Source organism: Mobula hypostoma, chromosome 8 (genome assembly GCF_963921235.1).
Source record: "Mobula hypostoma chromosome 8, sMobHyp1.1, whole genome shotgun sequence".
Taxonomy (NCBI): domain Eukaryota; kingdom Metazoa; phylum Chordata; class Chondrichthyes; order Myliobatiformes; family Myliobatidae; genus Mobula; species Mobula hypostoma.
In genome coordinates this window covers 129,341,085-129,356,533 of record NC_086104.1, presented here as the reverse complement: position 1 = coordinate 129,356,533, position 15,449 = coordinate 129,341,085, and the positions used below count along the sequence as shown (strand labels likewise).

The window sequence follows — 15,449 nt, the reverse complement described above, 5'->3', positions numbered from 1 at the left end:
CCCTAGTCGCTGCCCAGCCCAGCTGCCTTACAGAGGTCGACTTTCTGCAGAATCCTTCTGCTCACCCGGGAGGGGGTAGATTTCATGGCCAGCGTTGTGTGGCATGCCTCAAAGTTGTTTAGGTCGATGGGACATACTCCAGTTGAAGGTCTGTGACAAGTGGTATTCCACAGGGATCTATTCTGGGCCCTCTGCTGTATATAAATATATATGTTTGACCAAGACGAAATTCCAATGGGTTAGTAAGTTAGTAGATGATGTACTGATTGGTCATGTTGTGGATGGTGTAGAAGGGATACAGCAGGATATAGATCAGTGGTAGATATGGGTGGAGAAATGCCCAAGGAAGTTTAATTTGGCCAAAAGTGAAGTATCGCTTTGGGAGATCAAATATAACGGAAGAGTACTCGAACTCCATAGCTTCCTGAAAGTGGCTGTACAAGTTGATGGGGTGGTAAAGAGAGCAAATGGCATGTTTGCCTTCATTAGGCATGGAACTGAGTTCAAGAGTCAAGTTGCAGGTTTCTCAGACTCTAGTTGTGGAGTATTGCAGTCAGGGAGAATGCAAAGACTTTGCAGCGTGTGTCGAGATTTACCAGGATGCTGTTGGATTGCAGGGCATGTGCAACGAGGAAAGTTAAGGCAAACTTGGATTGTCTTCTCTTGATGAGCAGAGCTTGAGGGAAGTTTATAAGATTATAAGAGGTGCATAATTAGAGAGTCAGCATCTTTTTCTTAAGAGTCAAAATGTCTAATGCATTTAAGTTTGACAGAGATGCAAAGGGCAAGATTTTCCTGGACTGTGCTATCAGGGGTGGTACTGGAGGCAATTACAATGGAGGTCTTTGTAGGAGCCTCTTAGATAGGCACTGGGTGCTGACACTCTGTTGAAACGGGCAGGCGGGGGGGGAGGGGACTTTGGGGGTTCTAATGTTTTTCCGCCAATCGTTCTTTTGGGGTTCTTCAGTTTTTCATGGGTGTCTGCAAAGACAAGTATCTCAGGTTGTATACCGTGTGCAATTCCCCAATAATAACTGGCACCGTTTGGATGTGCAGACGATGGAGGGCTGTGGGGGAACGCTGTGCAGGCAGAAGGGACTAGTTTGGTTAGGCACACAATCACCAGTTTAATCAGTTCAGCACAAGACTGTGGGCCAAAGGCCCCATTCCTGTGCTCTACTGTTGTATGTTCAGAACACGGCAACATACATGGAGGTAATACACAGCACGTCATTGAGAACAGAATGGGGAGACTGCAGAAATAAAAACCCTAATGAACTCCACAGATCCAGCACCCTCGGACTAAAGATACTGTAATTCGTGTAACACACACAAAATGCTGGGGGAACTCAGCAGGCCAGGCAGCATCTGTGGAAAAGAGTACAGTGGACGTCGTGGGCTGAGACCCTTCAGCAGGACTGGGGGAAAGAAGATGAGTCAGAGTTAGAGGGCAGGGGAGAAGGGGAGGGAGAAACACAAGATGATAGGTGAAACTGGGTGGGGGGAGGAGTGAAGTAAAGAGCTGGGAAGTTGATTGGTGAAAGAGATATGGGAATGGAGAAAGGGGAAGTTGATTGGTGAAAGAGATACAGGGATGGAGAAGGGGGAAGTTGGTTGGTGAAAGAGATACAGGGCTGGAGAAGGGGGAAGTTGATTGGTGAAAGAGATACAGGGATGGAGAAGGGGGAAGTTGATTGGTGAAAGAGATACAGGGCTGGAGAAGGGGGAAGTTGATTGGTGAAAGAGATACAGGGATGGAGAAGGGGGAAGTTGATTGGTGAAAGAGATACAGGGATGGAGAAGGAGGAAGTTGATTGGTGAAAGAGATACAGGGCTGGAGAAGGGGGAAGCTGATTGGTGAAAGAGATACAGGGATGGAGAAGGGGGAAGCTGATTGGTGAAAGAGATACAGGGATGGAGAAGGAGGAAGTTGATTGGTGAAAGAGATACAGGGCTGGAGAAGGGGGAAGCTGATTGGTGAAAGAGATACAGGGCTGGAGAAGGGGGAAGCTGATTGGTGAAAGAGATACAGGGCTGGAGAAGGGGGAATCTGAAAGGAGAGGACAGAAGGCCGTGGAAGAAAGAAAAGACAGGAGAAGCACCAGAGGGAGGCGATGGGCAGGTAAGGAGATAAGGTGAGAGAGGGAAAAGGGGTGGGGAATAGAGAAGTGGGGGGCATTACTAGAAGTCTGAGGAATCACTGTTCATACCATCAGATTGGAGGCTACCCAGACGGAATACAAGGTCTTGTTCGTGGCACAGTAATTCTTCCTCATCTCTGTTCTAAAGATATGTTCCCCTGTTCTGAGGCTGTCCCCTCTGGTCCTACACTCCCACCCTCCCCCATACCTAGTGTGCCAGATGCTGTAACTACAATCTAGCCCTCCCTGACCAAGGCATTTCCATACCTCACCAATCAGCTGTCTGTACAAACTTCTGCTTACTAGACTGGCTAACTCTTAATCATGGTAACTGCTAATGGAGACACTGACTCGCAGAAAACCAATGTCACACTTTCGCATTCTTGCAAGTAGGAGAATAGCTGTTTTCGGTAGTAGCAGATTCGGTGCAGATACAAGGCTTCGAAGCTGACCACAAGCCAGCTCTGGGGCATAGTATAGCAGTTTGATGTAATGATGACTCACTTCCTGTGGAAAGCATGTTGACATGGTAACACTCCCAGTTCTTCTTTAATCTTGAAATCCTCCAAGCAAACGGCACATGTGTGCTGCAGAAGAAACAAAAACAGAAATTCTTATGCAACATTCATTCCTCCTTGTGCAAACTCGAACTTAATTCTTCAGTGAGGTTCCACCTAACATCAAAGTTCAAAGTAAATTTATTTTTGAAATACATGTATGTTACCAGACAGTATACTATCTTGAAATTCATTTTCTTGCAGGAACTCAAAGTAGAACAGAGAAATTATACAGAATCAATGAAAAACTACACACACTGACTGACAATGAACCAATGTGCAAAAGAAGACAAACCAGGTAAATAAAAAACATATAAATTCTGAAGAATGAGGGGCGATCCCATTGAAACCTATCAAATGGTGAAAGGCCCCGGTAGAGTGGATGTGGAGAGGATGTTTTCTATGGTGGGGAAGTTAAAGACCAGAGGGCACAGCCTCAGAATAGAGGGGCGTCCTTTTAAAACAGAGATGAGGAGGAATTTCTTGACTGGTGAATCTGTGGAATTTGTTGCTACAGGAGGCTGTGGAGGCCAAGTCATTAGGTATATTTAAGGCACAGGATGATAGATTCCTGAAGGGATACAGGGAGAAGGCAGGAGATGGGGGCTGAAGGGAAAAATGGGACAGTCATGCTGAAATGATTGCGCAGACTCGATGGGCCAAATGGCCTAATTCTGCTCCTATATCTTATGGTAAATAAATCTTATGGTAAATACTCCTATATCTTATGGTAATTAAGTAAATAAATACTGAGACCACCAGCGTTCTCTTTTGTGATTCTATTGCAGAAAGTTGACCCAAATTTCCTCGCCTTACAATAACATTGATAATGACTTACCCCATGTAAATTTAGCTTTTTTGCATCTCCCCTTGTTATAACCTGGAGAGAGAAAGTAAGTCAGAATGGCGTCTCAGAGAGCAGGTTATAGTTATCCACACACATCCCATGATACCAGTATGCAGACATTTAGTTATCTGGTGACAAGCCATAGATGTATGGGCAGTGTCATCACACCACAGATATCGATACTGTTGCAGTATATGGATACATGAATCTTCCCAAGTACAAGTCTGTAGGACTCCCCACATTCCCAGCCACAAGGTTATAAATTAAGGCAGGGGAAAAAAAAAGTATCTCATCTGTGGTTGAAAATGAAATTAAAGATAGAATGAAATCTCTACCTACAGAGAAATGGGATAAAATTTTTCAATTAGTTAGTACTTCTTCTATATGTGCTAAACATACTTTAGTATAATTTAAAGTAGTACACAGAGCTCATATGTCCAAAGATAAACTAGCTCATTTTTATTCCCATATAAACCCTACTTGTGATAGATGTCACTCTGAGGTGGCTCCTTTAACTCATATGTTTTGGTCCTGTCCTCTTTTGGAAAAATATTGGAAAGACATTTTTGATATTATTTCAACAGTTCCATGTTTTGATTTAAAACCCCATCCTATTACGACAATCTTTGGATTGCCAATGGTAGAACATAGATCTTTATCTTCTTTCAGCCTCTCGAATGATAGCTTTTGTTACTTTAATGGCGAGAAGATCTATTATGTTGAACTGGAAGGAAATTAATCCTCCAACCACATTCCAATGGTTTTCTCAAACCATATTAAGTTTAAATTTAGAAAAAATTAGAAGTGATATTTTTGACCCTTCAGTTAAATTTGAAGATACCTGGAAACCATTTATGCAACATTTTCATATGATGTAATCTGACCTTTCCGAATCTTTTTTCTAAAATTATATGATGAGAGGAGCGGAGTTAGCGACATTATGGATCATGTCTGATACAAGTTGTTGGTCTAGCCCTGTTTTGCCTTTTTTTTTGGGGGGGGGTTTCTCTTTTTCTTTTGGGGATTTTTTTGTTTATATACTTCTTTTCTTCTTTTTATTTCTTTGTTAATGTTTAATCTCATTATGAGTTTGGAAGTCTTTTATTTCTATGTTATGTAAAATTCATTTTATACATACTGATGAACAATTTTCCAAACTCTTTGTACCAACTTTGTTATTGAGTTTATAATTTTGAAAAATTAATAAAAAGATTTAAAAAGAAAGAATGAAATCTAAGGAACATGTTTATAACATGCCAGAAACATCAGCGGGCCTAAGGACTGAGAGCATTTTGTAACTAAGCAAAGGAAGAGTAAGGAATTGATAAAGGAAATCAAGATAGAGTATAGAAGTGGACTAGAGAAAAGCATTACAACAGGTTCTGTAACTTCAATCTGCCAATCACCTAGTGTAGCACTGTAGATTATGGAGAGCCACCATGGCTTTGTGTAGAGCAAGTCACACCTTGTTCACTGAGTTTTTTTTTGACAAGGTGATGCGGGTGATGAAGGTAGAGCTGTGAATGTTGTCTACGTAGATTTTAGTGAAGCATCTGACAAAGTCCCTCATGGGAGGCTCATCCAGATTAGGGTGCATGGGATCAATAGTGAATTGGTCACTTTGTTTCAAACTTGTCTTACCCGTGGAAGACAAGAGGGTAGTGATCGAAAGGACTTACTCTAGGTGGATGTCTGTGATTACTGCTGTTCCACAGGGATCTGTATAGGACCCCTGCGGTTTGTGATGTATGTAAAAGACCTGGATGAAAACATAGATGGGTGGGTAAGTTTGCATATGATGTGAAGATTGGTGGTGTTGTGGATAGCACAGATGGATGAACAGGAATACAATGGGATATTGATATGGACAGAGAAATGGCAGATGGAGTTTAACTCAGCCAAATGTGAAGTTTTGCACCTTGGTAGGGCAAATGTAAAGAGACAGTGCACTGTTATGGGCAAGACCCTTAAAAGTGTTGATGAGCAAAGGGATCTTGGGGTTCAAGTTCATAGCTCATTGAAAGTGGCTACACAGGTTGATAGGGTGGTTGAAGGCATATTGCATGCTTGCCTTTGCTAGTTGAGGCACTGAATTCAAAACTCAAGAAATTATACTGCAGCTTTACAAAACTCTAGTTAGGCCGCAACTGGAGTATTGTGAACTGTTCGAGCCAACCATTATAGGAATATATTGAGGCTTTGGAGAGCGTGCAGAAGAGGTTACCAGGATGCTGCCAGGATTAGAGAGCATGCGCTATAAGGAGAAGTTGGACAAACTTGGGTTATTTTCTCTGGAGTGGTTGAGGCTAAGGGGAGATCTGATACAGGTTTACAAGGTTATGAGAGGCACAGACAGAGTAGACTGAGAGTATCTTTTTTTCCAGGGTTAGAATATCTAATACCAGAGGGCATGCATTTAAGGTGAGATGGGGTAGCCTCAAAGGAGATGAGAGAGGCAAGTTGATTTTTTTTTACACACAAGAGAGTGGTGGGTATCTGGAATGTGCTGCCTGGGGTGGTGGTAGAGGCAGATACATTCGGGACTTTGAAGAGACAGTCAGATAGGCACATGAATGGGAGGACGTTGGAAGGATGCGGACATTGTGTAGGCATAAAGGATTAGTTTAGTTGGGCATTTGATGATTATTTTATTTGGCTCGGCACAACATTGTGGGCCGAAGAGGCTGTCCCAGTGATGTACTGCTGTGTGTTCACTCTGCATCTACAAGCTACCACTCGCCTAGTGTGCCAGACACTGTAACTACTCCCTGTGACCAAAAACAAATGTCATTGGTACGGTTTTGTTCTAATTGGCTCTTGCCAATCAGTCTTTCTCTCTGGCCTTCCCTGGGGAATGTTTACAAAGGTTGGGGGGGAGGGGTTAGGTTTCACCATTTGCCAGTGATGGGAAAACAGAAGAGGGTCATTTTAAGGGAATGGATTCAGTGGGAGAGCATTATCCACATTTCCTTGAATCTTCACTCCAGGGTCGACATCCTTCAGGTAGTGCTGTACACTGAGCATCCCAACTGGACCCAAGGCTTGGCGTAGTAAAACAGCAGTGTGATCAGTAAATTTGGTTACAGACTGGAGTCTGCACCTATTCACTTTACCTCTTTGTATCCATATCTCTCATTCTGTGCCTGATGACGGAGTTTACTGAAAGGGAACAGGCAGATGGTTAGGTGACAAAAAGCTGGAATCACCCATTTTAAACCAATCCAGTTGTACAGTTTGAGTGAAGGCATTTCTGTGTGCAAGCGACATTCAAAAGCAGGTACAGCTCTAGGGTAGAACCGCAGAATTCTGTGTCCTGCACGGTGCATTCCAAATTTTCAACCATCAGAAATACACCCACTTGGTCAGGGTGGAAAGTTGCATCTTAAAGAGACGCACAGCAGCTTGAAAAAGCAACTTCTTTTTGGCAGAGCTACAAATCCTGATGTGTAGGTAGTGCCGTGGGAGGCCAGGGATAGGTCTGCACTGTTTGGGGTAGGGAAAGGGTGAGCGTGAAAGGATACCAGTCAGGGCTCATTGTAGGATGTAGTCAAGAAAGTTGTGCCAAAGCACTGCATAAATAAAACTTCCGGTAATTCCCTCTTTCACCATTCCCATTCCCGTTTCCTTCTCTGAGCTCATCTCCTAACTTGCCCATCACCTCCCTCTGGTGCTCCTCCCCCTTCCCCTTCTTCCATGGCCTTCTATCCTCTTCTATCAGAACACTCCTTTCCCATCCCTTTATCTCTTTCAACTTCCCAGCTCTTTACTTTACCCCTCTCCCTCCCCCAGTTCCACCCATCACCTACCGCCTTGTACTTCTTCCTCCCCTCCCCCCACCTTCTTGCTCAGATGTCTCATCTTTGTTTTTTCCAGTCCCGATGAAGAGTCTCGGCCCAAAACGTCAACTGTTTTACTCTTTCCCATAGAAGCTGCCTGGCCTGCCGAGGTCCTCCAGCATTCTGTGTAAGCAGCTAAAGGGTTAATGACTTTACCAGGGCAGGATAGCTGTGGGGATTCAGGCACTCAACGGTGTATTATGTTTCAGATTGGCCTCTTTCTCACACTGTGATGAAGTACTTCAATGACTCATTACCTCAACCCAGAAGATAACACAATCACTTCCTCCAGAGACACAAGAGAAACTGCAGAGGCTGGAAATGTGAAGCAGCACACAAAATGCTGGAGGAAGCCAGCAGGTTAGGCAGCATCTGTGGAGACAAAATGGACAGATGACATTGTGGGACGAGCTGAAACGTCGACTGTTCATTCCCTTCCACAGATGCTGCCTGATGCATTGAGTTTCTCCAGAATTCAGTGTGCAGCTCCCTTCATCGAGAAATGTTCCTTCCCATTTATATTTTGAAAACCTCACAGAGAATCTAATTCCTTGTGCAGTCATTTCTCACTCAGCGTTACAATCGGCCGACACAGTTACTGAGCTCCGTGGTACCCAACACTAATCCTCACATTTTGATCCTCCCCAGAAATGAAAGCAGGTCCGACAGCCTGCAGGAGTGAAAACAAGCAGAAGCATTTACAGAATGTCTTTAACATACAGGAAACATTAAATGGTGTGGAAGGAGCAAAGGCTTGATCAGGTAGGTGAGTTTAAAACGTAAAGAGGCAGAGAGAACAAAGAATTGAACTGCACGATGTGTAACCAGACTGCTGAAAGTGTGGACAGTGAAGGTGATGGACAAGAAGCCAGTTAGTTAAATGGACTATCTGAGGTGAGAGTGTGGGTGAAAGTCACAGACTGGGAGGAACAGAACCATCAATGTTTTGAAAAAGGTGGTTCTGGTACTGGGGAGCCTATGAGGTTAGTGAGGACGAGCGAGCAGGACTTGGGAAAGTGGGAGAAGAATTTTGGCGGTCAGAAGTGCCAAGTGCAAATTAGAATATAACTGGTGTTTTATAAAAGCACCAACAATGGGGGGGTTCGGCATAAAAACCGAAACCACTCAATGTGGTAAACCGCGAGCTTGAAGTCACTTTGATAGAACAAGAACAGAGGCTCCAAACTCTTTCAGAAAGAAGGACGAGATTCAGTCCACGGCCTCCTCCACTGCCACGATGAGGCCACTCTTGGGTTGGAGGAGCAGCACCTTATCTTCCGTCTGGGTAGCCTCCAACCTGATGGTATGAACATCGATTTCTCGAACTTCCAGTGATTCCACCCTCCCCCTTTCTCCATTCCCATTCCCGTCTCTCTCCCTCACCTCTTTACCTGCCCATCATCCCCATCTGGTGTTCCCCCCCTTCTCTTTCATCCATGTTCTTCTACCCTCTCCAATCAGATTCCAACCCCACCTCCAGCCCTCTATCTCTTTCACCTATCAGCTCTTTAGCACCCTCCCCTTCCCCGCTGCACCTATCACCTACCACCTTGTACGTCTTCCTGCCCTCCCCCCACCACCTTCTTGCCTTAACTTCTCATCCTTTCTCCAGGACCAATGAAGGGTCTCAGACCAAAGCGTTTGCTGTTTACTCTTTTCCACAGACGCTGCCTGGCCTGCTGGGTTCCTCCAGCATCTTGTGTCTGTTACTTTCAGGAAGAAGAGTAGCCGCTCTTGGGGAGACATGACTGAGTGCACTAGGCAGGGAGCAGTAAGAGGAAACACCCTCGTTGGCAGTGTTCTGTTTCCCATTCGTGCTGACACACAATTTAAACACTGACTGATGGAGTCGACGTGACAGGGTGCAGTACATAAAGGTCAAGTTTATTGTCATCTTATATACAGCCAAATGAATCAACGTCCCTCTACACCACAGCGTGTCCACAAAACACATCACACACAGCACATAAAACGAAACATTACCACAAGTAAATTAATAAAATATCATTAAAAATGCAAACAGCACACAGCGCAGATACACAGTAGACAGCTCACTACTACGGTGACGAGACCTCAGTGGTGGCAAGGTATACATTCGTCCCCGGTAAGAAGTTGTTACCCAGTCTGGCTGTGTTGAAACTCCTGTACCTCCTTCCCGACGGGAGTGGGTCAAAGAGCTTGTGGGACCCTCCACAACAGTGAGCCTATGGAACACACTTCGGCGCTGGCTGGTCAAATGTATTGGCGCACTCTCCCCACCATGCTCCGTGTGCTTACCGACCCCACTGAATCATAAAGTACGCATAAAAGCTATTTGATCTAAAGGAGTTTCAAATTAGTTCCGTGCCTCCGCTTTTGCCTCCTAGCCCCAACGACTTCCCTTCGCACTTACTGCTTTGCCTGATGTTACACTTCAACCACCTTCTGGAAGACGGTCTCCATCCTCTAGCTACCCCCACCCTTGTGAGTAATTTGACCCGAAATCCTGCAATCCTCGCAGTCGCTATAAACGTTAGACTGTGGCACAGTCTATGCTTCTTAGATTTTGGAGGCAAACTGCACATCGCCACTCTACCACTATCAAATGAAAAATCCAGACAACCCCCATCACCAGCATCTCCGCTCTCCACTGTTACCAACTTACACTTGGTCCACGAGTGTGTAAAGATGTTGTTGTTTTATCCATGCACTTACAAACACTATTTCTATTTATCTTGCAGGCTTCAATTTACTTTTGTTCAAGTGCTAAATAAACCCTTTACAGCCTCCCGCCGAAGGCAGCCAAAAATAGCCTTGAATATTTGATAGCAGTCTGCTGCCTCTGGTCCAATTGTTTGTGTCAGGAAGTTGACTTCCTTGACAAGCCTGCACATCATGTTCCCAGGCGAGACACCGGAAACACAATGATCTGGGTAGAGAAGAGATTGGAAACGACTGTTTATGCAAGAGTCAGGTAATGGCAGCTTTATTGCTAAAAATAAGGGGCTGGCTTCGAAAAGAGATGCGTAGATATTTCTCCTACCTTGTGTCTCTGGAATTCTCTGCCCCCAAGACTGACAGAGGCCAGGTGATTAAGGTGGAGATAGATAAATATTGAGAAGATCTAGGAATTGTGGGTTACAGGGAACTGGCACAAAAGGGAAGACCAGCCATGATTATATTGATGGGGTTTCATGGGTCTGGCGGTCTACTCTTGCTCTGATTTCCCCGTGTTCTCAGGCATTTAGCCATGTGTACCCGAGCTGTAGCAGAAATGGCAGCACAGTGCAACTTGTGAGATTCTACGAATCCTTGTTGACCCTGATGTCTGACCCGGAACACACTCACTGATGCCCTCTTGTGTTCCGATCTTACACACACAAACACACACACACACACACACACACACACACACACACACACACACACAGGGTCTAACTAATTTGACATGGACACCAGGACCAAATCTCAACCTTCAGAAAAGTCAGAAAAAAAATCAAGTCAAACCTCTCCCTTTCTGTAACTTCCTTCATCTCTACAAGCCTCGGAGGATTTCTGTTCCCCCAACTCTAGCCTCTTAAAACATCGCCAGCTTGATCACTCAGTTGCTGGCTACTGAGCCATCAGCTGCCCAAGCTCTACACAATTCCCTGCTTAAGAGTTTGCTGCTGCTGTTTGCCCAGGACTCTGACTATCTGCCCAATATTTCCTGATCTGGATTTGTATCAAATTTTGCATGCGTTCTGTGTAGCAGCCAAGAAATGTTACTAAATTAAAGGCACTATGCTGATGTGAGCAGTTCTACTCAGTATTTGGTGCCCTGTGGATGGAGACTATTCAGATCACCTCTCTCGAATGAACTCCCCACCCTCTTCCATTTTCTCTCTTCAGTTATCCACATTTCTAATCACTACTTTGGACTATTTCCAACACATTACCTGATGGGAATTCCATCTTTATCAACCATACAAATAAAAATGTTCTTCATTCTTTTGGTGGCTACCAGTCTGTGATTACTAACTAAACACCCACTTACTTACTTCCCGCCTGTTAAGCCGCTGGCGTTTAGGGCAACAATGAAGGTCCTCCATCTTTGGCTGTGTTCAGGGCTTCCTTCATCGTGTCAGTAGCTGCCTCTCGTTTTTCACTACTGTCAGACACACAAGTCCCGTGTGGAGACTCAGGACAACCATCACACTCAGATGTTTCCCTAACAATTTTCTTTTGACCAGTCAGGGTTGTTCACCCTGAGCCAAACCCCCAAACCTGGAGAACCAGTGGACCACTCTTAGTCTGGCCTCTACACTTTGACCTGTTTGGCATGGGTGACCCTACCAAGAGCCAAAGCCCAAGGCCCTGACTCCATCCAACACTGTTCTCCGGGTCATTGTGGCACGCAAGCCTCCAAACCCAACAATAAGTTTGTGGTCATCTTTGGGGAACTAAAAGTGCCACAGGAAATCACTTCTTTATGAAAACACATCAGATTATGGTTATATGGTTATGGTTATTTCCTCTACATTCCTGGTTTTCTGCAGTAACCAGTGCTAAAGGCTTGGTACCCTACAACTATGAAAACTTCGAGAGTAAAACCTGCACACTAAAAGAGGAAGTTTCTGCATAGCAAGATATTACGAGGCAAGTGTGTGATTTTTCTATCTGTTTTTTTCCAAAGCAAATTAAGTCCCATAAAATTCTAACTCTGGATAAAAGTAAACAAGTTATGGCAATGTCCAGAAACATGTGACTCTCCAAAATGAACAGTCGATTAAGCACTTCTTTGAAGCATAATCACTGTTGTAACATTGGAAGCACAGCAGTTAATGTGCACTACAGCAAACTGCCCAGAAAGACAATCAGATGAGCGGCCCAGTAGTTGATGATAATTTTGTCTGTTGAGGGATAATTATTAGCCCAAACACCCAGGATATTTCTTTGAAGTCGTTCCAATCCTTATGCCGGTACTGCATTGGAGTATTGGCTTAACACTTGGAATATTGCATTCAGTTCTGGTGATCTCATTATAGGAAGAATGTGGGAGTTTTATAGAGAGTGAAGAGGAGATTTACCAGGATACTGCCTGGCTACAGGGCTTATCTTATAGGTCAAAATTGAGCTGGGCCTTTTCTCTTTGGAACAAAGGAGGATGAGAGGAGACTTGATAGAGGAGTACAAAGGGCAAGAGCCAGAGACTTTTTCCCAGGTTGGAAATGGCTAATACCAGGGGGCATAATTTTGAGGTGATTGGTCGAGAGTGTAGGGGGGGGATGTCAGAGGTACGTTCTTTACACGAAGAGTGCATGGAACGCCCTGCCAGGGGCAATGGTAGGGGCAGGCACACTAGCGGCACTTAAGGGACTCTTAGACAGACACATGGACGATAGAGAAATATGGAGGGCTATGAAGGAGAGAGGGGTTAGATTGAACTTAGAGTAGATTAAAAAGTTGGCACATCATTGTCCAAGGCGCCTGTGCTGTTCTTAAACTTAGGATTGGATCTCTGGAATGAATCTTGAATCCACAAGTTCTGACGGGAGTTGGGGGGCAAGATTGCTGGCTCCTGGCCATGGGTAATATATTATAATTTAGTGAAATTACCTTTTTTTGCAACTGTAACATAGAACAGTACAGCACGGGAACAGACCCTTTGGCCTGTGACTGCCGGGATTTAAGTCCCACTACAGAAGCTAGAATGCAACCTCTTTCCACTTCTGAAGCATTATCATCCTGTCCTCCCCGATTTAACCGACGGAAGAAACTATTTAATCCTTTAGCAATGCCACTCAGTCCCAGGACAAGCACTATGCTTTCGGATCACTGAAGTCACGAACAGGAGTGATACAAAGTTCAAGTTCAAAGGTGACGCTTCCCCCCGCCCCCATCATTTCCACGGGCATGCCACCTCCTCCAGGTTTCACACAGCCTTAAGCCAGTGAACAGCAGCTTGTCAGCACAACTCTTATAAACACAATGCTGGTTTCCTGTCCATCCTGCTCAGCATTTCTGCTTTAGCTGCCTGCTGGATATAAATATCACCTGCATTGTTGTTTGACTACATGGAGTCGGAAATGGCACTTTGCGAAGCAGTGAGAGTAGCCTGTCTTTAGGAGCATGCACGGATAATACCAGAGAGAGGAGCAAGGAAAGGCCTTGAAAGGGAAGCAATTTGAGTCATGGCTTGAGTGTAACGTCTCCTCCAAGTTCCTCACAACATCCAGCAGGTCAGCAGCACTGTCAATACGGCCAAGTGCTGAGTATTTCTGCCTTGTCTGCCTATCAAGGAACCTCATGGGGTCGGAGCGACTCTTGCAGACGCAGTCGGAGCCGTGACGGGCTCCCACGGACGGTGCTCAGGGACGCCGTGGACTCCTGCAGAGCGAGCAAATGGAAGCAACGCGCAAGCTAGCGGCAGGACACTGGCTTCTCACCACGGGAACCTGGGTTCTAAACCAGCCAGCGGTGATTCCTGTAAGGTAGCGTGAACAGTGCGCACGACGCATCTTATAGCACTTTCCAATTTGGCCTTCCTGACTGGTGGCTAACAGACACCAGTGCTAGTCAGAGACTAGTCTATGGTACACTACTGAGTGTAACTATGGTGCGGTGTAATGGTGACAGCACAAACACAGCACGCTTTCATCATCTACCATAAACGCTGCCTGGGCAGGGCGAAAAGCATTATCAAGGATGCATCTCACCCTAACCATGGACTTTTTACTCTCCTCCCATCCAGCAGGCACAGGAAGAGCTTCTTCCCTGAGGCAGTGACCCTGCTGAACCTCACATCACAGCGCTAAGCAATATTGCATCCATATTGTACTGTCTCAGTACTTCTATATTTGTGTGCTTTAGCACTTACTTTTTATACGCAGTTATTTTGTAAATAACACTATTCTTTGCATTTCTGGTCAGATGTTAACCGCATTTCATTGGCTTTGTATCTGTAATTGGCACAATGACAATACAGTTGAATCTAATCTAATCTAATCATTAGCACAGAAACACACGATACAGGAAGATCGGGCAAACGCCCACTGACAAGCTGACTACAGATTACCTGATAAAGTAACAGCAGAATATCAGGCTCAGCACAAAGACAAAGATCCCGGTGCCGAATATCACCATGTAGATATTTAACGGAAGATCCTGGAAGGTTATCGGAGGCATTGTGCACGACTTATTTGAGTAGATCAACCCCAAACCACAGAAACATCCTAGAAAATGGGAGAAAGCAAAGACGTTAATGGCTAACACAGCACAAGTGTAAGAAGGCTTTCACTGCCCTCTCCTATTTCTAACTGATATCCCATTGCAAATTTACTCTGCCACTATGCTGATCCCAAAAGCATCACTCATGCCTGTGCCTAGGAGTATTTAGTTAAAAGCTATTCCACTACAGGAAGAATCATGGCCAGGTGCCTTCACCAATTTTGTTTTTCAATACAGAATAACGGTTTTTATTCCACTCTTGCAAAAGATACCATGCCAGAAATGTGGCAATTTCATAACAACATAGCAATATGAATGACCCACAGCCTCATTACAGCTTGTACAAGGTTGGAGAGTAGAACCGATTCATGACAGTATGAGCTTAGGCCTTCGTTGTAGTTATCCAGGAACTTTAAAAGAGGAAGAGCTGATAATCATTTATTGATCATCAGCTCTTTGATCAGAACATCCAATGTCATTGGGAATTGGCCAAGTGATCACATTATTGTTGGTAGAATCTCAGATGGTGACGAGGACGATATATCAGCTAGTTGAGTGATGTTGCAGCAACAACCCTGCACTCAACGTCAGTAAGTTGTGGATTTCAGAAAGGGTAAAGTGAGGGAACACACACCAGTCTTCAGAGAGGGATCAGAAGTGGAGGGAGTGAGCAATTTCAAGTTCCTGGGTGTTAATATCTCTGTGGATCTATCCTGGGCCCAGCATATCAATGCAGCTTCAAACAAGGCAAGACAGCGGCTCTATTAGGAGTTTGAGGAGACATGGTATGTCACTAAAGACCCTCGAAAATTTCTGGAGATGTACCTTGGAGAGCATTTTAACAGGTTCATCACTGTCTGGTATTGGGGGGAGGGGATTG

General features: G+C 44.7%; 1 protein-coding gene across 2 annotated transcripts in view; it reads right to left on the bottom strand.

Annotated features, from left to right (window-relative positions):
* rnf122 (ring finger protein 122) overlaps nt 1-15,449 on the bottom strand; it is a 31,615-nt gene that overhangs the window by 13,011 nt on the left and 3,155 nt on the right. For both annotated transcript variants that reach the window (XM_063056818.1, XM_063056819.1), the window contains exons 2-5: nt 14,418-14,574; nt 6,659-6,704; nt 3,537-3,578; nt 2,646-2,728 (exon numbers count right to left, since the gene is read on the bottom strand). In XM_063056818.1, the coding sequence (XP_062912888.1) occupies nt 2,646-2,728; nt 3,537-3,578; nt 6,659-6,704; nt 14,418-14,574 (328 nt within the window). The remainder of the gene's footprint in view (nt 1-2,645; nt 2,729-3,536; nt 3,579-6,658; nt 6,705-14,417; nt 14,575-15,449) is intronic.